The sequence below is a fragment of the Planococcus citri genome, chromosome 2 (genome assembly GCF_950023065.1).
Source record: "Planococcus citri chromosome 2, ihPlaCitr1.1, whole genome shotgun sequence".
In the NCBI taxonomy this organism is placed as follows: Eukaryota; Metazoa; Arthropoda; class Insecta; order Hemiptera; family Pseudococcidae; genus Planococcus; species Planococcus citri.
Genome location: NC_088678.1, coordinates 52,356,991 through 52,382,987, shown reverse-complemented (window position 1 = coordinate 52,382,987; position 25,997 = coordinate 52,356,991). Strand labels below are relative to the sequence as shown.

At 32.2% G+C, this 25,997-nt stretch overlaps 2 protein-coding genes across 3 annotated transcripts in view; both read right to left on the bottom strand.

The window, feature by feature from the left end:
• The window catches only part of LOC135836416 (probable G-protein coupled receptor CG31760), a 135,414-nt gene extending 134,324 nt beyond the window's left edge, over positions 1 to 1,090 (bottom strand). Inside the window, exon 1 of the mRNA XM_065351238.1 lies at positions 287 to 1,090. Within this exon, the coding sequence (XP_065207310.1) occupies positions 287 to 739 (453 nt within the window). The 5' untranslated portion in view covers positions 740 to 1,090. The remainder of the gene's footprint in view (positions 1 to 286) is intronic.
• Positions 1,091 to 6,903: 5,813 nt separating this feature from the next.
• Positions 6,904 to 25,997, bottom strand: part of LOC135836413 (solute carrier family 2, facilitated glucose transporter member 6-like) — a 75,479-nt gene continuing 56,385 nt past the window's right edge. For both annotated transcript variants that reach the window (XM_065351236.1, XM_065351235.1), the window contains exon 2: positions 6,904 to 14,356. In XM_065351236.1, coding sequence (XP_065207308.1) covers positions 13,041 to 14,342 — 1,302 coding nt within the window. In that variant the 5' untranslated portion in view covers positions 14,343 to 14,356 and the 3' untranslated portion in view covers positions 6,904 to 13,040. The remainder of the gene's footprint in view (positions 14,357 to 25,997) is intronic.

Sequence of the window (25,997 nt, the reverse complement as noted above, 5' to 3'; positions counted from 1 at the left end):
AATTTTAAAAAAATTTAAAATTTCCACTCGCAATTACGTTCAGTTAAATTTTTCCGATGAGGAAAATGTCCAAAACACGACTGAATTAAATTACGATACGACGAAAACGCTTTAAAGTCCATCAAAATTTCACGTCTCGTTAATAAATTGATGCTAAGTTATGAACTTGGATTTCCCATTATGATAATTTTTTCCGAGTAGAATAAATTTAACAATTTTCGACAATTTTAGCGTACCTACCTACACAAAAGAGTGAGGAATGAAGAAAGAGGAAATGCGAACTCACTTGTGCGTACCGATCGACGACTCCTTCACCGAGGTTCAAGTCAGTGCCCGCGGTACAATTTTCACCCAGTTCATGTTGTGATTCAACAATACGTAGAAATTTTGTCACCACGTCTTCTTTTACGTCGTAAATAGAAGATTCGTCTACAGTCGTCTCGGAAATACTCGTCATGTAATCGAGATCTTCGGTAGTAGTCTCTTGAATATCGGAAGTATACGAGTAATCTGTGGTCGTCTCAAATGCTGTCGTATCTTCCGTACTGGACATCCAATAATCGTCATACTCGTAAGAATAAGTTCTAGAGTAGAAACGGTCGTCTCGATTAGCATGATCCTTTTTCTTAGCGTGTCTAATGTTGACCATATGATTATTATATTTTGAGCTTAATTCACAGTAACCACTTTCCAAAAAAAACAATAATACAAATAAAAGAAAAAATATTATTTTTCCCATTTAAAATAGGGGTATCGAAAGTCGTAATCTAATTATCACGACGATCACCGAACTTACACAACGTTTCGCACCACAACCGCATGGGTAGGCTTTAATACCGGTTCAATTATATACGAAATTAAACCAACGCATGATTACTACAAATTTTGAACAGAGGTGCTCTTTCGTTTGAAAATTGTCATTTTCACCGACATCTTTCGGTTGAAAAAAAAATTATATTCGATGAATTCTTAAATCATTTTAAAATTACACGCGTATAAGGAAAATAAAAACGTAAAAAAGTGATTTTAAAAATACGCGCGTCAATCGCAGAAAGTACTTTTCCCATAACAAACGCATCGATTTAGAGAACGAGTTACCATCAAACTGAAAATTTTCGAATCAGCGGTTTTACTCGTACTTTGAGATACACGAATAAAAGTCGCGCAAGCGCTTTCACCACCCTGACTGGAGAATTAACATTCGATGAAAAATAGCTGATAGAGAAAACGTCTCGTTTTGTGATAATTGAGTTTTAGGGATCGCTACGAATAAATTATAACTAATCATAAGACGTCGTTTATCTATCGATTTAAAACTATAAGTAGAAATTCACCCCAAACTTAATACCTGTCAATATTTATTCGATGGGTAATATGTGTATTTTCGCTTGTGACGAGGAAATCGAGTTTTTCTATGCATCGATGAATAATTCAAAAAGTAGAAAATAATTTTATCGATGTCAAAAATTTTAAAATTTTAATTCTTTAAAGAATGAAACGTTTTTACTTTAAAAACAATATACTTACCATATGAAATTTAATCATTTTCGATCATTCGCTGCACAAAGGACATACAGTATGACACAAAAGTAGTGTTCGGTGGTATTTATTTCTAAGTGGAAAGAGCTAGAGAGATGAATGAAGCGGCGTTGAGTAGGGAAAAATAAGGGCTTTCAAAAGCAACCTTGAAAATTTTACTCCCATGCACAGGTGTCCACAAATTGAAAAACCGGTTTGGTCAAAAAATTCAAACTGGTTTTTATTGGCGCAATGTATTCTACACACTAAGACGACAAAAACGTGATATGAATTTTTTGAAACCGGTTTGTTGATTTGCAACTGGTTAACAAAAAATAACCAAAAATTGTAGTTAGAGAAAAAAGTTTGAAACAAAAGTTGTAGAGCATGAAAAATTACACAATTCTGTCTAATCACATTTTGAAACCGGTTCATTGGTTCGCATTTAGAACCAGTTTTTGATAATCACCTAAAAATTGAAGATAGAGAAAAATGCTTGAAACAAAAGTTGTAGAGCGCGAAAAATTGAACCATTTTCTCTGATCGGATTTTGAAACTGGTTCATTAATTCGCAACCAGTTATCAAAATTACCTAAAAATTGGAGATGGAGAAAAAAGCTTGAAACAAAAGTTGTAGAGCGTGAAAAATTGAACATTTCTGTCTAATCACATTTTGAAACCGGTTCATTGGTTTGCATTTAGCAACCAGTTTTAGACAATCACCTAAAAAGTGAAGGTAGAGAAAAATCCTTGAAATAAAAGATCTTGAGAGTGAAAAATTGAACCATTTGTGCTGACCGAATTTTGAAAATGACTAATTAACTTACAATCAGGTAACTTTTGATGGCTTGCTGCGATTCAATGAGCTGGTTTCAAAATCCAATCAGCGAAAATGTTTCAATTTTTCACGCTCTACAACTTTTGTCTCGAGCATTTTTCTCCATCTTCAATTCTTAGGTGACTGTCAAAAACCAGTTGCTAAATGCGAACCAATGAACCGGTTTCAAAATGTGATTAGACAGAAATGCTCAATTTTTCACGCTCTACAACTTTTGTTTCAAGCTTTTTTCTCCATCTCCAATTTTTAGGTAATTTTGATAACAGGTTGTGAATTAATGAACCGGTTTCAAAATCTTATCAGAGAAAAAGGTTCAATTTTTTGCGCTCTACAACTTTTGTTTCAAGCATTTTTCTCTATCTTCAATTTTTAGGTGATTATCAAAAACTGGTTCTAAATGCGAACCAATGAACCGGTTTCAAAATGTGATTAGACAGAATTGTGTAATTTTTCATGCTCTACAACTTTTGTTTCAAACTTTTTTCTCTATCTACAATTTTCAGGTATTTTTTGTTAACCAGTTGCAAATCAACAAACCGGTTTCAGAAAATTCATATCACGTTTTTGTTGTCTTAGTGTGTAGAATACATTGCGCCAGTAAAAACCAGTTTGAATTTTTTGACCAAACCGGTTTTTCAATTTGTGGACACCCTGTGCATGGGACTAAAATTTTCAAGGTTGCTTTTGAAAGCCCTTATTTTTCCTCACTCAACGCCGCTTCATTCATCTCTCTAGCTCTTTCCACTTAGAAATAAATACCACCGAACACTACTTTTGTGTCATACTGTATACATGGAAGGGATTGAGAAGTTGAATTTAAACTTTAATCGCTAGAGCATGTTGAATATTGTATTCGATATACTTAAAACTGGGGACATGACCCCCTCCCCCCACCTTAAAGACCTGCTAGAGCCTGTGAAAAAGTGATGATGCAAAAATTCAAACCTTTTGGGAACATTAACGTAAGTACGAGTATACTTACCTAATCTCCAATAAATTGACGAAATGTTTTCACACTGACTGAATTCCATCAAAACCCAAAGAGACAATAAATATGTGATAAAGTATACGGAGAAGAAAAACATTTTTTCAACCTTAATGTAGGTATACCTATTTCATATTATCAAATCACAATTTTGGGCTCTCTTCCCTTGAGCTTAGATGATTTATTCTTATCAATTAACACGATGTTTATCATCCTTAAAAGATGTGATGCCTATTTATATACGAGTAGTTATTTTGAGACTTCCTGTGTGGACAACAGATTTCTCAACTGAGTTAGAAATGAACAAAAAAATGAGATTATTTTTTTAAATGTCTTCTTTTATTTCATTACATTAGTTACAAGAGCTTTCAGCTTAGGTATATGTGTATGTAGATTTTTCCGATTTCGAGACAAACAAAATAAACTGTCATAGTAAAAAGTTACACCCTTTTCTAAAATAGAAAGTATCAACTCCTCCTTATCCTACTTTTCTCCGCTTCAAAATTTTGTCATGAGATGGTTTGCTTGCCTACCTGTGGTTTTGAAGGAATTCAGTGAACATTTGAAAACATTATCAACTGCTTCAAATTCCATTTTAGACAATAACTAGGTACAATTTTATTTAAGGTAATAAGTATTTAAAATGATTTTTACTTTTTCAAAAACTTTTAAAAGAGAAGAACTCAACCGAAAGGAAAATTCTTGAACTGCGAAGAGTCAACAAAAAAGTATTTCAAACAACAGATAATTTTTTGATCATACAAAAAAAATTGAAAATCACATAGCCAAATTTCAGGAACTGAATTGAATTTTTTAATTTTTAATGAATTAAAAAAAATTTAAGTTCCCAAAATTTTTATGGGAAAATCGAAGATAGAAAACTGAAAAATTTGGTTCATACCTTTTTTGACCTTTCAAGTCGATTGTGGTGGTTTTGTACTGTTTCAGAACCTTCATCAGATTTGTACATTTTCTTGTTCTTTATTTTAGGACAGTTTTTCTGAAGCTGAAAAATCTGAAAATTGGCTGGAGGAGGTCTCAAAAGGACTTGAAACTGTAATTAATTAAAAATATAACATAAAACAGATCTAAACTTTATCAAATTCTGTTTTTTTTTCCTATAGAACATTAACCATTTGAATTTCAAAGAATTCGTCATAAACTGAAAAATGAAATTCAACACCTAAAACTAGACTTGGCGGTGTAATTTTGGACATTCCATCATCAATTGAAAAGCCCAGTCATGTTTTTGAAATTCAAGTTCCTCAATAAAGTGTCATAATAACTGATCAAATTAACTTCAGCTCGAATAAACGTGTAGGTATGATGCTTTTTAGTGACAAATTTGACCAATTATCTACATGTCGTTTTTCCAAAATTACAAACTGTATCAATATTTTTAAAGCAATAATTTATCAATTGACAATATAAAAAAATTTTCTCAGCTCATAAACCGATTGTAGAAAATTTGAAATTCAGTTTTAATGTTCTATTTTTGACGTGCTGAGTTGAGTTCGTTTTGAAGTCTCCTGAAACCAATGCTATAAAATTCCATCTATCGCTTGATAGATTATTTCAATTTTCCAAAATTGGTTTGTACCGATTCAGAACTGGTCACTATTAACAAGCATAAATCTCATAAAGGTGCTGAGAAGATAATTTTTTCTATTTTTATGCCACGTTTTGAAAGTTTGAAATTCCCAAAATATGACTTGATAGCTCAGATCGACTTGAAACTATCTCTAATCGACTCTACATGTTGAAATTGAGTGTGAAGTAAATTTTAGCTTTCAAACCTCATTCAGTGAAATTTTGTGGCAACAATTTTCAAAAATCTGCTATTTAGAATTTTTCAAAACGGTTTTGAACTGTTTCTAATCGATTCAGGGGGTCAAAAATACACAGAATATAAATTTAAGATCTCTAGGCCAATGCAGGTCAAATTTTGAATTTTTTTGTATGTATTTTAGGACCAACGATTTTAAAAAGTTCATTAAAAATCGGAAAATGCTCATCAGCACCTGAATTGTTGACTACCTAGTGACGCATTTTTGCATACTCTTCAAAAATTTATATGGCGATTGGGCACTTACCTCATTTGTCAGTTATGTCAGCATGACAATTGACAAAAGAAAATCTTGTGAGTAATTTTTTACATTGCAAATTGATAAGTAAGTATTTGTAATAATGTCTTTGATATGTGTGCTAATACTACCCGTGCAAAAAGTTTAAGAATCTGCTAAAGTATTTAAAATTTAAAAATTCACCTATCTTCAGTATTTTCACGCCCACACTCAGCTTGTAATTAAAGCATTCCAATACTCTCATGGTGGTATTTGATTACATTATTGTAAACTAACAATATCCGCGTATAGTATATAGTTGATGTATAAGCGAACCTTTCTTCACTGTAATTCCGTCATCGCTACAAATTCCGAACAGCTTGAAACTTTCAAATGTCGTGGTAAAATGGATTCAGCGAGTAATAACGTAAAATATTTCATCTATGCAGAGATGAATAATTTAGTGTATTTAAAACAACACTCGAGCCAAGTAATAGGTGTACGGGTATCGCGATGATTGATCTTGCACACACGTTACTGAAGCTTTCAGTGTAACCTGTGGGTTTTGGTATAATCACAAATTGGCCATCGGTTTACCTAAATTAAATAAATACTTCGGGGTACTTACTACTTAGGTACCTACGTTTAACGTTGAAATGTTTCTGTTTTCTTCGCCAACGTGAGAATGAAAGTACGAGTATCATTAATAAAGTTACCTAATACCAACTTACCTCATTCAATTGTTCAACATGTGGTGAAAAAATTTACAGAAAAATTCTTTGTAATTTTTTTTTTTTTAGTTGGGAGTGAATGAACTTTTATCTAAGACCTAATTAATAGATTCACTATGTAATTTCAAGGGTTTAAAATCATCAGGTGGGTTCGAGCAGACAGTCAGTTACAAAATAGGTATAGATTCATGGAGTTGCCAATCATCGTGAAGTTTATTACGAATTAATCTACGACAACTCTGTCAATTTTTTTGAAATCATCAGTCAATATAGATCGGTCAAAATCTTATTTTAAACGTTTACGATCAGATGAATACTGGGCTATTTTTATTTAAACGACACGAATCTCGTGAAATCTCACTAAATCGTTGATTTATAACGTGACAATTTTTTAAGGAAAATCTTCCAACTCGAGCTTAAAATTGCAAGAAATAATGAGGCAGTGTTGGTAATTTCCGAACAAAGGAGTTATTAATGAGGTTTGAGCAATAATTGCAATAACAAATTTACATGTAGAAGAATAGCCCATCTCTTAATTATTTATGTTCAAGTACCCGCCAAAAAATCATGTTAAAAAACATCTTGGACCAAATAACAAAAACAAAACGTGTTGTAGATATCGATACTGTTGTTAAAAAAAAATCCTATTTTTGCCTAAATCGTTGGTATATATCTAATTGAAAAATATTTTGAACGAGACTGAAAAACAAGTGAAAATTGTAAAAGTGAACCAAAAGCGAACCAATTCAAGAAACCATCCAAAACAGATTTCAAGCATAAAAAATCAATTTTATTGGAAATGTATAAAAGTTCATTTTGCATTCAGTGACATTATACTTTATACATTTATTTTCTTAAAATAGGTACTATTTACAATAGGTATGTACAATCATCAGGAAAAAAAAAACAATAAAAAATATGACACGACATATTATTTAGATATAGGCTACAAATACACTTAATTTAAAATTAGGTAACATTTGGCTTTTTGAAATTCATACAAAATAGAATTTCAAATTTATTAAAACTAAAGTTACGTACACATAATTTTACACAATTTACGACATTCACAATTTCAACAGGTGTATTCGAATAAATTTTCGAAGACACCTGCATTTAATCACAGACTAAAAAAAAAGTACAATAACACGATAAAACTAGAATTTAAAAAGTTAAGGTAAATTATGCAGGCAAAAAAGAAGTTTCATTTTACGATAAAAATTGTAAATTCGTAATGCAATTTGTACTTGTTCAATAACATAACTTCTTCGTTTATCTACAAACTAAGCGTACAACTTTTTCACTGGTAAAAATTAGTTCATTCTGTAGCATACGATCCCTTTTAATTTGTACCTACTTAAGCGATTTCAATTAATTGAACCTTCATCGAATGAAAAAATTCCACCACGTTGTAATTTTTTCACTCATTTTCTTCATTAATCATTTGCAATTACCTCCTTATCACATCTTTCTTAATTTTTCAGATCGTCTTAAGCCTGACCCTTGATATATTTTTTTAATTTTCAATTTCATTGGCTACTGCTTATTCGAAATATTTCGGCCTTAAAAAAATCACCTTTCAAACTAAAATTTTCATTCCTAACCCTTTGCATTTTATCTTTGAAACGACCACGTTAAAATGTAATGAAAGAAAAAAAAAGAATACGGAAGCTCTACGAACATCAATTCAACACGTGCTCGTCTCCTCGATCAATAACTTGGAAAAAATAATTATTTTAATTCTGTAAAATATAAGGTATCCCTTTGATAGTGAATTGTGTTTCTAACCTTTCGGTTTCATTTGATTATTTTTTCAAACAAATTTCATCCACATTCTGCCAAATCGTGAACGAATTTTTTTGAAATTATGTCACCATAATATTTCCTGATTATGGAGACAATGATGTTTGACGGAACAAAATACCCAGTAATCTGTATGCGAAGATAATGGTGTTTAAATTTGTGACAAGTGCAAATGACAGCCGACAAGTAATTAATATCGGTAAGTACGAAATTACCGAGAGAATTATTACGCCCATTTATAATTATATTAATTATTACGACCTAATTTTTGGCTGCTTGAGATAGCTATATATGCGGTTATTCCGATGTACGAATTACGATTTATCTGTACGAATTAGATGATGTAATTCTTCGACTCGAAAAATTTACCAAATGTGTGGACGAGAGAATTTTTTCTCAGTATGTAATTTGATATCTATTTATCTCATTTAGATCAATTTGAGCTCATTTAATTTTTAAAGTTAGATTACGTCGCAAATTTTCTGTCTTTATTTTGGGGGGGGGGGGAAATGCCTGAAAGGGAAGCTGAGTTTGGATCAAACAATAAGGGTGAGAGGACAACTCGGAAGTCTGTTTGCATAGATGGAATCTAGTTCATGAAATAGAGAAAATTTTATCCCAAGTGGGAAAAATTCGGATGGGTGAACCTAAGGGGGAGGGGAGGAAAGCTAAATGGTACACAATTAGCTTTACATAAGGTAGGTACTTGTTCGAAATTTAATATTTTATCTCAATTTGGTACGCTCATGTAGGTACATTTATTGGGCTCATTTCTTATTAGTCACAGAAAATTTGATACAATAACGAAAGAAATTTTATGCGCCAAAATCATCGTAGACGTATAGGCACATGTGTTAGAAAACGTCCATGTACCTGAAATATTCAGTTACTGAAAGATGCTGGTAATGAAAAGAAAAATTAAGCATGTAAATTGGAAAAAAATCAACTTAATTCAATGCCAGCTTTCGGTCATGAACGTTCTGCTAATGAACACAATCTTTAACAATGGAAGAAACTTGTATTGTTTATGATTGTCTCGATATAGGTCCTAATGCAATGCACACTTTAAACCGTGTAGGTACGATTGTTTGGAAATATTCATCAATTAAATGCTTAAGGTGCATGTAGGTATGGTAAAGTTTCGGTATATTTGGCGGTAGGTATTCGAATCTCGTATTTATTTTTAGGTATACCTAATTTTGTAGGTATTATGAATTAGAAATACAGCATGTGAGACAAAGTCAAGTTCAAGTTGAAGACTAAAAACTAAGGCGCTGAATTTATTCGAATCAACTTGTTGAATTTTTATTCGGGTTCCCCTGTCTGGGATTTGATGCATGGCTGATATAAAAATTCATTTGAATGAAAATCAAAAAGTTTCGGGTACTGCAGTTTTTTTTTCAAATTCAGTATTTCAATGCTCTATAAAGTCTGAAAACTGTTTCCATCGGGAGTATAAAGTTGAATTTAACGAATGAAATATTGCCCAAAAAATGTTTCTATTTGAAAATTGTGAATTTTTAAAATCTCTCTCGAAGCGTGTGGTAGACTATGGTAATATTCTAAATGAAAAACGTCTTTTCCCCTATAAGTATACTTGTTCGAAATAACTACAAGCGCCATACACGAATATTTATATCTTCTGCGTGTGTTGTAAAACATACTATCCATATTTTCAAACAATATAATGAGGAAGATGTGTTTTATGAGCGCATTAGATGGATGTGTGTATTTTTTATTTTTGGATTAAAGTAATTAAAAAACGATCCATCTGTATTTTTGAAATCAATTTTCAAGTGGAATATGCCTGAATTTTTTATCTCCGCCTCTCACCACCGAATTTGTTGGGACTACTAAACTTTTTTAAAATCCAAAACTACCTATATTCATGAGCTAAATTGAAATTTTGAAAATGAATTTCAACACCAAGAATTTGGTGCATTTGAAATTGAAAAAATATCAGATAGGTAGGTTCACTCTGGGAGGGGTGTTTCATAAATCCAACCCCTGCCCATTCATTAAACTCAAATTTCAGGAAGGAACTGCATTTAATTCTTCGATTTGTGACGATTTTTTTTTTTAGATTAATAACTGGTTCATTATCCCCGAAAAAATCTAAAGTTGATGAAACTATCAACTTTTGAAAAAAATACAATAAGAAGGGGAGAAATAAAATTCGGTATTCATAGAATTGGATTGACTGTAATTTCGATTGTTTTGTGTACAAATTTTCAAAATCAATTTCTATGGGTTCGAATCGAAACTGTACATTTTTTTTTATTTTAATAAAAGAGAAAAAAATTGAAAATTAGTCATAAAAAAAGAATTGGTGTTAAGAGCGGAAATTTGGTTCCATATACTTATTTTTGATAAGATGCTAAACCAAATACAAAGTTTCAGCTTTCTACCTGAATTTTTTCTCATTTTGATTTTCTCATGTAAAATGGGCTGAATTTTAATATCCACAAAATTATCAGAAATGAAAACACAGCATTTGAACTTGAAATTGAGTGAAAACTGAAATTTTCCCAAATTCGTATTTGTGGTGGAAGAAGGAGGGGTTGGAACTATCTCAAAATAATAGTGGCAATTGAAAAATGAGGTGATTAAAAATTTTGAAATTTTCATTGGAACTTATTTGCACTCAAGTATTACTTATTAAAAAAATATTAAAAATAAACAGGAAATGTCTAGGGAAAAATAAATTCTCAGTACATAAGTATGTAATAAAATTTTACGTTGGCGTTTTCATTTTTTAAACAAAAATTCTACTTATTTGAAATGCCTTTTTATTTTTTATCGAGGAAGGGGAAAGGCTGCAATTTTTCACCACCCACGAATAAGTATTTTCTCATTGAAAAATGTCACGTTAGGATAAGATTTTTTTATAAGTTTAAAAACAATATTTTAATACCAACATTTTTTTTTTTTTTTTGTTGAAGAAAGGAAGAATTTTATTTAAGGTAGAGTGGGGTAATTGCAAAAACGGGATAATTGCAAAATTGTGACCTCATGCAAACAAATTATCAATTTTCTGGTTGTGCCAACTAGGGGGTGTCGAAGCAACGACCTTTACCGACATATTCTCCTGGTCACACCTCGCGGGGTTCAGATTGTCGCTCAGTAGCAAACACTTTTATCAAAGCATGTTGAAACCACTCATAAGTAAAGTGAGAGGTGTTTTTTAAAAAAATCCATGTGAAATAGAAAAAACTGTCGATTTATCTGGAATTTTCGCGATTTAGGGTCATGAAGAAATGAAGTTTAAGGTAAGATATCGCAATATGAAATTTTTTTTATTTTGGCCGTAAATTGCGTTTTTGCAATTACCCCAGAAAAAATCGACTCGGGGTAATTGCAAAAAAGATTTTTTTTTAAATTTTTGCACTTACCACAAATATTTTTTTGCTCCAAATAACTTGAAAATGGTTCGAAATAACAAAAAAAATAAACTTCCACGGTCACATGATGAGTTACACGTTAGAGAAGTGATTAACAGTTTTACTGAATTTTTAAATTATTGCTCCTTTTTGATGTTCTACTGATATATTTGACGAAAAATGTATTTCTATGACGAGTTTTTTACATAAAAAACATCAGAAATGACCAATAGTTGATTTTTTGTTCATTTTAGCGAGTTTTTAAAAAAATAATTTTTCAACATTTTTTCACTCCCCTAAAATTTTTTTTGGGAAGTGGAAAACTTATTGAATTTTTCACCGAATCAAGACCACGAATACATCAAAAGTTAGCAAATGACACGTAGAATACGGTGAGTGTGTTGAAAATGCAAAAAAATACAAAAATAAAAAAATATTGCCCACTTTTGCATTTACCCTAACACGGGGTAAATGCAAAAGTCGATTTTCAAATTTTCAAATTGCAATTTTCTCCACGATTTGTGAACCAAATTGTACCAAAATTTTACCATTGATAGAGAACCCCCTGAAGTATATGTGGTACAAATTTCAGCTTCATCCGTGCAATAGTCTTCTCACAGCGCCCTCTCAAAGTGTCACTAATCAAAAAGTACTCTACCTTAAAATTTTTCTTGTAAAAGCTAATAACGGAGGTAGAAAGAGCGAGTGAATCTTTTCCCCAATTCCATAAGCAGAATAATGTGAATCGTTTTTAGAAGTATTTTGAGTAGGTAGAATTTTTTTTTGTAATTTTAAATCGACGTGGTTTTGTTTTCTTTTGAATTTGTTTTTCAAAGGTGGCGATTTATTTTGAGAATAAATAAACGAATATACTCTTTCATGTTTATTCACTTACTTATACAAAAAAAAAGAAGGAAAAAAAAGAAAGAAAATGGAGTGGGCAGAATATTGTTGCTTGATTGAAAACTAATTCTCTTCAAAGGTGAAGGAGATATTTTCATTTTGTCAAGCTTTATTTTTTTTTACCTTAATAAAAATGTCATTGGAGTAAAAACGTCTTATTTGACCCTATTAGTAATTTTAAAAACAGTTGTTTCCTAAATTAAAGAATATCTGACAACGAAGGCAATTCTCTTAGTTAACGTTTCTTTTAGCTTTTTATACCCTACGTTTTTGAAATTCATTTTAATTATACGTTTGGAAAAAGTGAACTAAACGTCACATCTGAGAACTTATTTGTGAACAGCTAGGTAATTGCTCGAAAAATGAAGGTGGATAGGCCTACGATTTTTGTAATTTACTCAAACTCTTATATCTACTTATTTTGAAAATACTACAAAATTCTTTTCCAGTCTACAAGATTTATTCAACCCGTTTAAAAACACCAGCTCAAACATTATTGTACGCAAAGATTCCTCATATAAAGCTCTTAACAACCCAAACAAAATAGTTGCTCAAAACATCTCAATATAAAATAATCAACATACCGATTGAAAAATCTGTCGTCGATTCACGTAGGCAATCATCTCGACTCGTGAGCCGGGCGCAGATTGGTCTTACATCAACCTCCTTTAATCGATTACCTAATTAACTCGAGTGATAATATTAACTATACATCATCGTCACTTTCTGCATTACCTATCCATTTTTTTTTAATTGACATATTCCAATATATAAAATCGTCATCTACATCGTCGAATGTGATTGGTGGGTAGAAAAACCTCACGAGTTTCTGAAAGCTTCTTGAATCTCAGCCAATGTTTTGTGCTTGGTTTCGGGCAGTTTGAAATGCGTCAATAAGGCTAACGCGATACTAACGAAGAAGAAGAATACGAAATTGTAGGTGATTCCAAAGGTATCTTGGATGAAGTGGAAAATGAATACCAATAGGAAACACGATACTCCGGCCGAGACAACAGCTAAACCACTGCCGATACCTTTGACAGCCTGGGGTAGAAGTTCACCTCTTACGATTACAGTCAACGGTCCAAGTCCGGCAGCATAAATACAGGCATACAAGGAAATACTAATGAGTAAATACCAGGACATGAATGGAACCTCGTATCCTAGATCACGATCGATGAAGAAGAGTATAGCTGTGACAGCGTGACAGAATGCGCACGAGATACACGTCAACTTGTACATCTTCCTTCTGCCAATTTTATCGGATAAAAGAGTGGCAGAGCATCCGGCGATGTATTGTAGAGCGCCGAAAATGACGCCGAATTGATTGGCCGTTAGATTAGTGGAACTTTTGAAAACGGTGTGTACAAAAGCGATGAGAACCGGTAGGCCGGTGAGTTGTGTAAGGAAATTGATGATGAATACTAAACTGACGCATTTCCTGTTTACCGGATCGGAGAATCCACTTACTGAACTTTCTTTGTTCTTGTTTTGGTTATTTACGTATTCTTTGATGGCTTCGAATTCTTTATTTACTTCGTCCTCGGGCCTACGATTATTCAACCATTTGTATATCGACTTGGCCTTATCGTCTTTCGATTTCGTTAACAAATAGCTCGGAGATTCTTTGATGAAAAAGATGAAAACGAAGAACAACGAGCACACCGCCAACGAACAGATGGCTACGAGTTCGTAAGTCAAACAGGCTCCAAAAATGTACTCGATCAAGATACCCAAATAATAGCACGTGTACATTAGCGAAAGAATAGTGCCTCGAATTCTCGGAGGTGACATTTCGCCAGCGTAGATGAACAGTACAGCGTTACCAGTACCAACAGCTAATCCGGAAAGGAATCTGGCCAAGAAAAGCGCATTTATCGACTCTGTTAGGATAATCAACGACCAAGCCAGCAAATGCTGCACGCTGCAGATCAAAATGATTGTCTTGCGACCCCATCTATCGCCCAATAAACCGGCTGGAATGGCGCTAGAGAATCTGCCCAGTTCGAAGAACGCGGCGATCAGTTTCGTATCAGATTTTTCCAACGGCACTTTACTGTCTGGCTGTTGCAGGCCGACGATACCGACTGAAGTCCATCCTACGGCGCAGCCGTATAACATCGCCAGAATTCCAACTGTAACAAAAATTAATTAAAGTTTTAATATTCGTCGCCCAACAGCATCATCGCACAGTGTCCTATAGCTCCTACATACTATACTATTGTACAACTTACACCTACTTAACGAATTTAATTTACTGGAGTTTCTATATCGCGTATATACTTTTAAATGCGAGCAGCGACGTCAACTAATAATAAACTTTTCAATACGTTCGTCCTAACTCGTATAAGCATCTTCGAAGGATTAAATAATTAATTATAATCATGCTTTGTTTAACTTGATAATTTGTTAACGACGCGAATATTTTGCCACATTACTACAGTGTCTAGAACCTGTATAGTTATACTTTTATGTGCATTAGATACAACCTATAAACTTTTTCGAGTGTGAAATTTATAAAAAGCACCTTCATCCTCATCCATTGACTTACAGCTTGTAAGTTGCAATATTTCGCGGATACGAGCTTCCAGTTCGCGCTTATCGCATTAGTAAGTAGGAATTGGTTTTCTTATTCGACGAGATCGTGAATCTTTAATTGCTCTGTTTCCCCAATGCATTTAAAAACCTCGAATATGTAGTTAGGTGGTATCTTTATACCTGCTAAGTAAGAGTAAATAAGTAAACTTTATTCCTAAAATAGGTTACGAGCGAAATTTCGAGAAAGCTCCAAGAATTTGTTGAATTATCTGTCTATCAAATTTTGGTTCTAACGAAGGAAACCTCACACACACTCAGAGACCGATTTTGTTCATTTTTACGGATCTGAGCATAGAGATCAAGTCAATGGGGTTGGCTTCATAAAAAAAAATGAAAATTTCATGAGCTGACCTTCTGAGGTTTGAATTTTCCAAAATGGTCCAAAAATGGCCTAAATTGATGAAGAAATCAAATGGTCAATTATTATTTCGAAAAACCTCATCTGAGTCACATTTATGATTACTGATTAGGAACCTGATTTTGGCATTGATGAGGAAAATTATTCAAGTAATTATATTTTTTGGAGGGCTAAATTTTCCAAAAAAATTTACATAATGTCGAAAAATTCACCTTTTCTTGTTCGTGCTAAAATGACCTCCAAAGCAACGTTGTGGGAGAATATCACCTGAAAAGAAAATTCTCAGAGTTGTAGCCATGCAATCATATATTTCGAAATTTCGGGGCATTTAAAAAAAAATCAAACCGTGTTGAAAAAACAACTCTTTTCTCATATTGAAAGTGATTCCCAAAATACGTTGCTGGTAAAAAGATTCCCGAAGTTGCACCAATCCAATCGCTTATTTCATAACTTTCTGTTTGTTTTTTTTTTTTTTTGAAAAAATTAGGTTTTCAAACCTCACTTATGGATGTACTTTGGGTAATACATAGGTATGTGAATAGGTAAAAACACTGACTCATATAGAGGATTTTTTTTCTTCAAGAGACAAATGCTCGAATATCCTTCAATTTTGAGGAGAAGATGGACCCTTGAGAAGAGGGAATTTTCAAACAACATTCATTTCACAAAACGTCCCACTTTTTTTTAATTTTTAAAGAAAAAGAGTCCAAACAGAAAATTTGAAAAATTTTAATAAAGTACCTAACGAAATATTATCTAAGATAAAGCTAAAGCTATCATGAGTATTTTGTTATCATATTACATAGACTAATAATTAAACTAATCAGGTAAACAAGTAATTACCTACGACTTGAAACTCAAATGTTTACATAGACGAAGTAAATATTTTTGTTGAAATTGAAATTCACTTGGGCCAAGGAGGCCAAATTATACCTTCTACGTTTAACTTTTTTATTAGTGTGTGCATCGTGTGTTTTGAGTTTCTGATAATCTGACGTAGGTATTTAAAACACATGGTTAAAGAATTAAAAATATTTGAGAGTAGATGGTATTGAATTTTTGATGATATCTCTCGCTTATTTGAATATTTAAAAAACAAATTTGAAATTTTCAAAATTTATCTAAAAATATTTCACTGACGATAAGTAGGTAGGTATTTTATTTAGGTGCTCGTGAATAAAATTATTTCAGTACCGTACGAAATGTCATCGGAATTTAACAGTTCATACCAAGAAACAACATTCAAAGAAAAATAAATAAAATGAGAGAAATTCTCATACGTCTTTGTTTTTCCCTTCTAAAGGTACCTTACCTACCTATGTACAAGACAGTGAAAAGTGAAAGTTTGATGAGATTAAAACGCTTGATCGCAGATAATGAAAACGAATTTTCAACACACTTTTACAGGAAAATAAAAGAAAAGTTCGCTATCAGTAGGTATGTTTTTGCAACTTTTTCAAACAATAAAATTGGGTCTACTTTAAACACGAAAATGGCTGCGGCGTTTGAATTTATTTCCTACTTTCTTGTACTCATTTTATAACAGCTTTTTTCAGTTTTTTCCTTTTCTCTTTTTTTGGATAAATTCTTCATAATCGAGTTGGAAATAAGATAGATTCAATAGAAGGAAGTGGAAATTCAAATTATTCGTTTAAATTTGCAAAAGGTCTCGATAATACATAAAAGAAGTATAGACTGATTGAAAAAAAAAAAAACATTGTATTCTAATCAACGTTGCTTCGATGCTCGGAGGAGAGAACTGCTGAAATGATGCAAATAACAACGCAAGGAGTCGTGTAAACAGAAAAGAAATTAAATTTAAAAGAAAAGAAAAAAAAGGAGGAAAAAAATCGACGCCGATGGTTTAAAAAATGAACTCACTTGTTTGAATTTTCACGTGAAAATTAAGGTAGGTACGAGTAAGTATAACCCTTAACCCTACCTACCACTTTAAGCCTATTGAAATTATTCCTCCTCATTTCCTGTTCAATAATCCTTTGTAAACTGAATTCACCGTATAGTTTTTTTTAAACGTTTCGTTTCTATGAAAAAAAAATCTAATACCTTATTTCTCTCTTTCGTGTACGATAATAAATTATTTTGTAATTACATAGGATGAAAAAAAAAACCTTCTGTGTGCAATACTTAGGTAGGTATATATATAGGTTCATTTTTTCCTGTAACTTGAAATAATTTATTAAAAGAGCTGAAATTTGAAATCAATTTTGAAATGGTAATTTATGCGGCATGTTCAGATTGAGTAAACAGAAATAAAAATAGTATTTTAGATATTTGTAGGCTGGTGAACCGAAAAAAATCATGTGTTTGTGTAACTTGCTGGACTTTTCGGAAGTTTGCTCGAATGAATCCATATTTTCAAAATAAATAATACATATATTGATAAAATTATCGATAGACCTGTCTATACTTAAATGTGGACTGGTAAAAATATTTCTACCCACGAAATCTTTCATATTTTTAGAAGTCAAATCATAAGAAAGAAATCTAAAAATAAACCTATCAAAATTTCAAATTTCGTATTATGTCTCCTATTATTGTTATTTACCTACCTGAACAAAAATTAACCACTTGTTCAGCAAAATAGGTTTACCTATTATGTACATGAAGAAGAATAAATTATCTTCTCACACTCTCACCACCCACTACTTGAAATCACCCTTTGAGTTCGGGTTCATTAAATGATAATGAAATTCGTTCACAGTTATGCGATGTGGTTGATATACGAGTATTCAGATGTGAGAGTTGAGGCATAGAATGAGTAAATAATTGAAAAAGCTGGAATGGTTTCGTTGGTTTTAGGAAATGACTATATCGCATGTGTATATTTTCTACTTTTTTGAAATATTAATGATTTTCACCTTCAAAGAGCGAATTATTTAACGTCGTATATTTTCAGCCTCTATACGTTTAATGATGCAAATAAGCATCGAAGCTATTCCCTGCGTTAATTTTTTTTCTCGTATATACCTTTTAGATACTTACGTTTTATTGAGGGAAAAATTACGTTAAGAATAAAGAAATAGATTCGGCTTTTAAAATTATGTCTTAATATAGGTATAGGTACCTAAAACGTAACTTTTTCACGCAATCGGAAAAGGCTGTTCGTGCAAAATTACATCGATGTATTTTGAAAATTAAAGGCTTGGTTGGCTGATGTATTTCTTTCAGGAAATACGACTACGTTTAAAAGTATGAAAATTTTAGATACGTGCAAACTTTCAAATGACAGGATATTAAAATTACAGGCAGGAAAATTCACATAATGGCAAACATTCAAAGTCGAATGTTTTTGTTGTTTATCTCTTATTTTGAAGAAAAAATGCTGCACATGCGCAGTGGATATTGAACTGACGATCAGGTAATTTATTTTTGGTGCGAATGGAAAGTGCTGTTCGAAGCATCTCAAAAATATATGCATTTTTCAAACAATTCATATGATGGAATCTGAAACTAAAAACTTTCATTTTACCTACGTCGAAAGTCGCTCAAAAAAAACTTTCAACCTGGAAGGAAGAAGGGTTGTCCTTGGAACAGAGATTGGGTCTTCAAAAAGAAGACATTTTGAGTTAAAAAAAATCTTTTTACTGTTGCCCATTGACCTACTTTGAGGAAATTTGCTCTCCCCTAAAAGATGAAGTTGCATATTCTGCATCAACCAGTCTTTTTTTTTTTTTTTTAGAAAATTTCTAGGAGAATCGTCGTTTTCATGTCAATTTGACAAAGGTTTTGCTTTTGATCCAGTTTTTTTCAATCTTTGGCTCAAAAATTAGAAAAAATTAGAATGTCAACAAATTAACCTTGAAAGCTGGAATTTTCGCTTATGGTCTATTTTTGACCTATTGAATCGTTGGAAACGGTTTTGAACAGTTTTGAGAAGTTGTAAAGTCTGCAGCAGATTTTGAAAGTTTCACTCAATGAAGTTGAAAATAAACTATTTACTGATTTCAATCCAACATACTGAGTGGATTGAAGGTGGTTTTAAACAGTTCTGGAGTCCTCGGCTATATTTTAGAAATTCCAGATTTTCAAAAAGTGCCATACTTCCGAACTGACAGAAATATATTTTGAGAAAATGGTGTGGAATCTGCCAAAAGTGTCACTAACAAATACCTATCATTATACGTAATAAAGTTTGTTTCGGCAGTTTTTTAGGCAGTTTTTATTCGGGAATTTACAAAATATTGCTGGAGGCTCCAAAATAGCTTGAAATCACCTAAAATCGATTCAACATGTTGAAATTATGGAATAAGTACGTATAATAAATTTCAGCGTTTCGTCTTCATTGAGGGAAAGTTTGGGAAAATTTCAACTTTCAAAAATCTGCCGAAGGCTCCAAAACTTCTCAAAACGGTTCGAGACCGTTTTCAATTGATTCAGAAGGTCAACAATAGAGTACAAGATACCGAATTCGGGATATCTGGGTAAAATTTTTGAGATATATTTTTTTTCACTTTTTGAACAAAATTTAATTTTCAAAAAATCACGAAAAATCAAAAAACGCACCAAGGGACTTGAAATCTTGGCTGGTGATGTATTTTGGTATGTTTTTTCTATTTTAAAGTATTAGGTAATTATGTTATTCTGGTTTGAAAAAAAAAAAATGTGATCCTTTTTCTACAGAACATCTTACACCTGTTGGCACGTTTTTGGAACGAAGCAACATTTCTAATACTTATTTACGAGTACAATCAAAATCTTCATAAACGATCTGAAATTAATTTTTTTTGGTGATCTACTTTCGAGATGATTCGTGTGATTGAAATTTAACACTTCTGAAATTTGATTTCATCCCCACTTCCCTCTTGACAGAACATACCTGTGTGCATTTTTGCTCTCAAGTAGAGATATCTACATAGATAGGTAGGTATACCTACCTGCTCGTATTTCGGAAATTTAAAAGTTTTTTTCATTTTTGAAATATTTTTTAAAACTTGAGTTACGAAGATTCACTCGAAATTTCACATCAAGTTGGAAATTTTACCAAGTAAGTATGTAGATACCTATCTATTGAATCAATGTTACCTACTCATGTTTTAAGCAGAAGATTTTAAAGAAAGCATGCATAAATTAATGTCTGTTTTTTGCGAAGGTTTAAAAATTGCAAAGAAAACAAAGAGTTCAACAACTCACTTTTAGTACCTATCTATTTTATTTGAAGTTGGATGAACATTGAAAAAATGATAAGTAAGTGTTCTATTGTTTTTTTTTCACCTGAATTAAAATACAGAATGTTTACATGTTTCTTCAACAATCAGCAAAATTATTTGTTGTAGGTTGAATAAACTAAGGGTATGTTTTTTTCTCTGAATATTTAAAAAAAGAATTATTATTAGTTATCTACATATTTAGTTATTCTGCGAAAAAAATCTGTGAGTTGAAAAGAACATGCTATAAAGTGGAACATTATAGAAAGGCAATAAATTATCATATCATAACACTGATAAAACTTTTGAATATGTCGAGCTTTCCACTGATGAAGAATTTTTTTATATTTTAATAATTTCGTTAAGGATAAGTATAACTTATTTTATGAAAATTCAACTTTTAAAACGCCAACGTTTGATGTTGATTTTTTTCTGCAAGTTCGCATTTTCTATACAAAAAGCTAGTGGGAAATTCCACGATACTATTTCTTTAGTAATTACTTCAGTGTTTAAATGAATTTTTTCCACGCTTAAAATTTTTAATGGTTGTTTTTTTATACGTATAGATGAGTAAATGCAAAAGAGTTGACAGAAAATGTTCATTTTGAATTCTTTCTAGTTTCATATTTACAGAGTTATATGTACCTCTACCTACCTACCTACCTACCCACGTCCACAGATAAATCTTTTTAAACGTACCATACGAGTATGTAGATCTACAAAATAGTGAATATGTATGCATCTTTTGAACATGTTTCATCCTTTTGATCGTATAGGTATAGGGAATGTTTTTGAATTTGTAGGTGGTAGTGTAGGTGTACTTAAGGTAGCTGTGCCATACTATGCATCGGTGAATTCAAGTACCTACGTATTTATATCGGTATTCAAAGCCAGTGGAAAGTATTTCATGCTCGAATTAGGTATGTGTACTTTACTATACATAGATAATCTAATGACCATTTGTAAGGTCAACCGTATTAGGAATAATTTGCAAATAAACCTAACCCGGAAAATGAGATAAACGTTGGAAACATAACGAGCAGTGTGAAATATTCACCTGTATTTTCATCCATTTTCTAATATTATGGCTTAAACGAGATAGTCACTGGTATAGTTTATATACGACGTACGTTAAATATTCGTCTGCGATTTTTTTCACGTTGCAACTTTTTCAACGACGAATACCTACGTAGGTAAGTATACTTACTATAAATTTAGCGAATTTTCAAGGCGACTTGACTGGACATCGGACAAGAATGTGGTATTTTTTTAATACATACGAGAATTGAGTGGATTTAGGTCTAGGTACCTTTTCTGTTCTTTCACTCGGATGATTTCAATTACTCGCTTTAATAAGCACAATAAAAAATCACTTGTACGCTGGCGATGGATGGCGTTGCGTCGTCTGACAATTTTTTTTTCTTATACATACCTATATACGAGTAGTCTTTAAATAGTCTAGCAAGTTATCAAAACATTATATTTGTTTTTATTACTACATAAGCGTCGTTGAAATGCAAATGATGACGCGTGTATTCGACTATTTATCATTCGCTTGCGCCACGCGATGGCAAAGGTCTTGACATTGACTCTTGTGGTAAACATTGGCCGAGCCCATACTCCCTGCTCTCTTTCTATCCATACATCCAATGTTTATGGTTTTCATTCCGAGCGTGCTTTTTCGGCGAAAAATTACCAACATTTTGAATTTACTGCGGATGTGATGAAAAAAAAGTGCATTCGTTTTGACGTAAAATATAACGCATTATTCGGGATCGGAAATTCTGTTGCTTTGCGTATGTCTATTTAAATAGGTCATCAATGTCACGGTATGATTGAGAATAATAGAAAATTACTCTTATTAAATTTAGATGTTATCTATAAGGGCTTACAAGGAATTAGATTACTTTTGAGAAGTAGATTTCCGTGATTTTAAATTGACATCCATCCACCTACTTATGGATACATTGTTTAGATTTTTAAAAAAAATAATAATTCTGTGAATCCATCTATGATAGGCAAGTAATGATTCAAAAAAGCATTCGTGATAAAAGAATTTTTTCGCTGAAAAATGTACGAATGCAGAATCAATAATAATGCATCAACTAGTTGACCTTGAAATTGAACTTGACTTGATTGGTGCATCTACTTTTTATGATATACACTGTTGCAATACTCACATCAGCCAAATTCGATGAAAAGGAGACTAGTTAATCACCAAAATAATGCAAAAATGATAACGGAAAATTTTGAAGCATTTTTTTTTCAGCGCTCATGACTATTTAGAGTTCTCTTTTTTGTAATTTTGCATTACATTTTCCTTTCCAGATTTCTCCCAGGAACCTGAATGAAACCTATCAAGTCACATTTTTCAATTTTCGAGCATTTTTTTTTTTGAAATAAATGTACCTAAAAATACTTTTTTGAACGGTCATATTAAAATTTTTGTTCTTCTAAACGAGTTGCTAATTAGTAGGTAATTAAGATTTTGTGTAAAAATAGATACTTAATTTTAGAAGTTGAGCTAAAACTTGAATGTGGCCTAATTTTGAAGAAATAAAAAAACATTCTCCCTTCCAGTAGAAAGACACTTTCGAGTGGTAAAAATAAAACTTTTGGGACATTTTGAGCTTACAGCGACTTTTAAATTTTCTTCAGAAATTTCAAATCACTCTGGAAAGTCCAAAAATGAAAAAAAAACACACAAATATTTAAAGAAATAACGTAGCTGCCTCTCCCTCCGGAATTTTGCGGCATCATCCTAAAACGGTCTGGAGGGTGTTCAATAATGAGCAAAAGCTAAAGTTATAGATGATTAATTACTTCATTTTTCGCCTTTTCAGATTGATTTGAAGTTTCTGGAGAAAATTGAAAAATCACTGGAGGCTCCAGAATGGCCTCAAACGTAGCAGTTGTTGATGTGTGAGAGTTGAATTGAAGTAATTATTCACACCAGTTCACTTTGCTTGACAAAGTAAATTTAATGTCAAGCTGTCTAACTTCACTAGGTAATATATTGTAGAAATTTCAACTTTCAAAAATCTGCTGGAGGCTCCGCGAACCTGCTCCAAACGATTCGAAACTATTTTTAAACGATTTAGAGGATTGAAAATCCAGTACCGACCAAATTTTAGCTTTCGAGGGTCAATTTGGTGATATTTTGATTTTTTCACATTTTCTGAACAAATATGATTTAGTTAGGTACCTACAAAAATTCACAAAAAATCAAACAATTAAATTGCATCTGAAATTTTAACTAGTGATATGCAATTCTTTATAATAAGTACTTACATATTTTGATTCAGCTTTGAGTGGTTTGAAAATTGTTCTGCTGGTGGGAGTATCTCTCTTTTGATGGTAAAAAAGTGGATGTGTTTTAATGAAAATTTTTCGAAAGCAAACTCTAAAGGAAAAATTGCAATCAATTTGGTCAGAAAAATGGTGAAAAATACAATTATATTTTTGATCTCCCAACTTACAAATTTCACATGCAAGAAAATTTGGATTAATTTGAAACAAAACAATGGAAAATTTAAAGAAAAATAAAATGTTTCGATTTTCACGTTTAATCTAATACTGCATTACTCGCGAATCAGAAAATTATGAATGATTGTGTAAGAATTTCGCTGAATGGTGTTTTCCAAGTATCATATCATCGAAACAAATTAAACTTGACCGTCCCGTCGTCGGTTATTTCCTTGGAGAAGGTAATGGAATAACTAGGCGTGAAAAATTAATTTTTCATCACGTGGTTGTGCTCTAAATAGACGATTTGTTTCTCTACAAGAACCTAATGCTTACAAATTCATTAAATAGGTACCTATATTTAGCTCGAGTATAATTTGACGCGTAAATATCAGTGTCGTTGCGATCGTATCGTCATCAAACAAAAAAAAGGACGATTTATTATGACGTCAAAATCTCAATTGTTTGATAATTTTTTTCCCCCTTAATAGCCCGAAGCTTTATTTTACGTATTTTGATGATACGTCGACGATTTATGTGAAAAATAAAATTACGACGTGTTTTTAAAAAACGCTGCCTTGTATATCACGGATGCTTAGTTTATACCTTGCTACTATATAAGGATTTCCTGGTGAAATTATTTTTTTCTTTTTCGTAAGGTATATCTTGCCTACCTACGATTTTTTTTTTAGTTTTTCAGTTGGTTACCTATCTATTTTTGATAAAAGCTTACATAAAGCTGGAATGGTTTTCTATACTTATCGACATTTGGCATTCGATTCAAAAAAGAATCTCACTTAAATGTCTTTTAAAGCAGTGATGAAAAACAGTTGTAGTTGTGTTTTCCATTAATCATGGTATCTTATATGGAACCACGTTATGATAAATTTAGCGAAATGCAAAAATAGACGTAAACATTTCGATCCCCTATAATCAGTAATGTTTGAACAAAAAAGGCTTTTTTTTTCTTCACATCGTTGTTGTTGGTTCGCGGTGGGTGCGCGCGAACAAAATATAATGAAATATGTTTTTATATTTATTTCTTTTTGTCGACATGGAAAATATCGTTTCGCAGAACGCTTTTATCAGAATTGAAGATGTCGCCGTGCAACGTTTTGGTTCATTTTAGCCTCACCGAAGTCATATCTCAATGTCATAAGTGTGAAAAGCGTGCCAGCATAAGTGCACACCATTTGTTGTTGCGAGTCGAAAGAAAAATGTATCGGGTTGTTTTTAACATGTACGAGTATGTATGATGCAGCATCACAATTGTGAAACAGAGCGCGATTTTATCGTTTAACGGATCACTGGCGGTTTAGATTTTTCTGTTTTTCGCACCCAGCACGTGACATAACAAAGGTGTAAAAGTTCACCTAATTATGTGCTTGTATAAGCTCGTCGAAAGAAACATTTCTTGAAGAAATTGTAATAAAATAAATTCTCAATTCACTCATCATCGCTGAGATGAAAAAATTTGGAAAATAGATATTGAACTGAGTAGGTCTAGGTATATATATGTAGAATGAGAGTGCATCTAAATTTAGTCCCAGAACGACCTGCAGTATAGGCAATAGGTATTGAAAACGATCACGATTTTTACCAATGTTTTAGAGAATTTCACTGGTATTTGTTTTAGTGAATTTCACTACCATAATATGTTCCAATCACTTTCACTAACGACATTTCTATAAATTTCAATACCATAATGCCATTTTTATAGAGCTTCCAGCCATGTTTCGGAAAGTTTCGAGAGCACTTTTTGAAAGTATGGAAATTTAGAAATGTGTTTGGAGGCTCCAGGGCGGCTTGAAACCATGTCCAGCCTATGTTGAAATCAGGATATAGAGTAAATTTCATTTTGCCAACTTTATTTGGTAAAATTTTGTGGAAATTTCAACTTTTGAAAATCTGCCAGAGGCTCCAGATCTGCTCGAAGTTGTCTACAACAATTTCCAATCAACTTGGTGGGTCGAAAATTGGGTATAATTATGTAACGAATTCCAGCTTTCTCGGCAAAGCTGGTGAAATTTTGATTTTCTCCCATTTTTTCGCCCAAATTTAATTTATAAGAGTTGACCAAAAATTGAAAAAATGCACTTCAGCACCTGAAATTTTGACTTGTGGTGTATTTTTGAAGTACCTGGGTAGTATGATTTTTCAATTTAGCTTCACTTGGTTCAAAATTTGTTT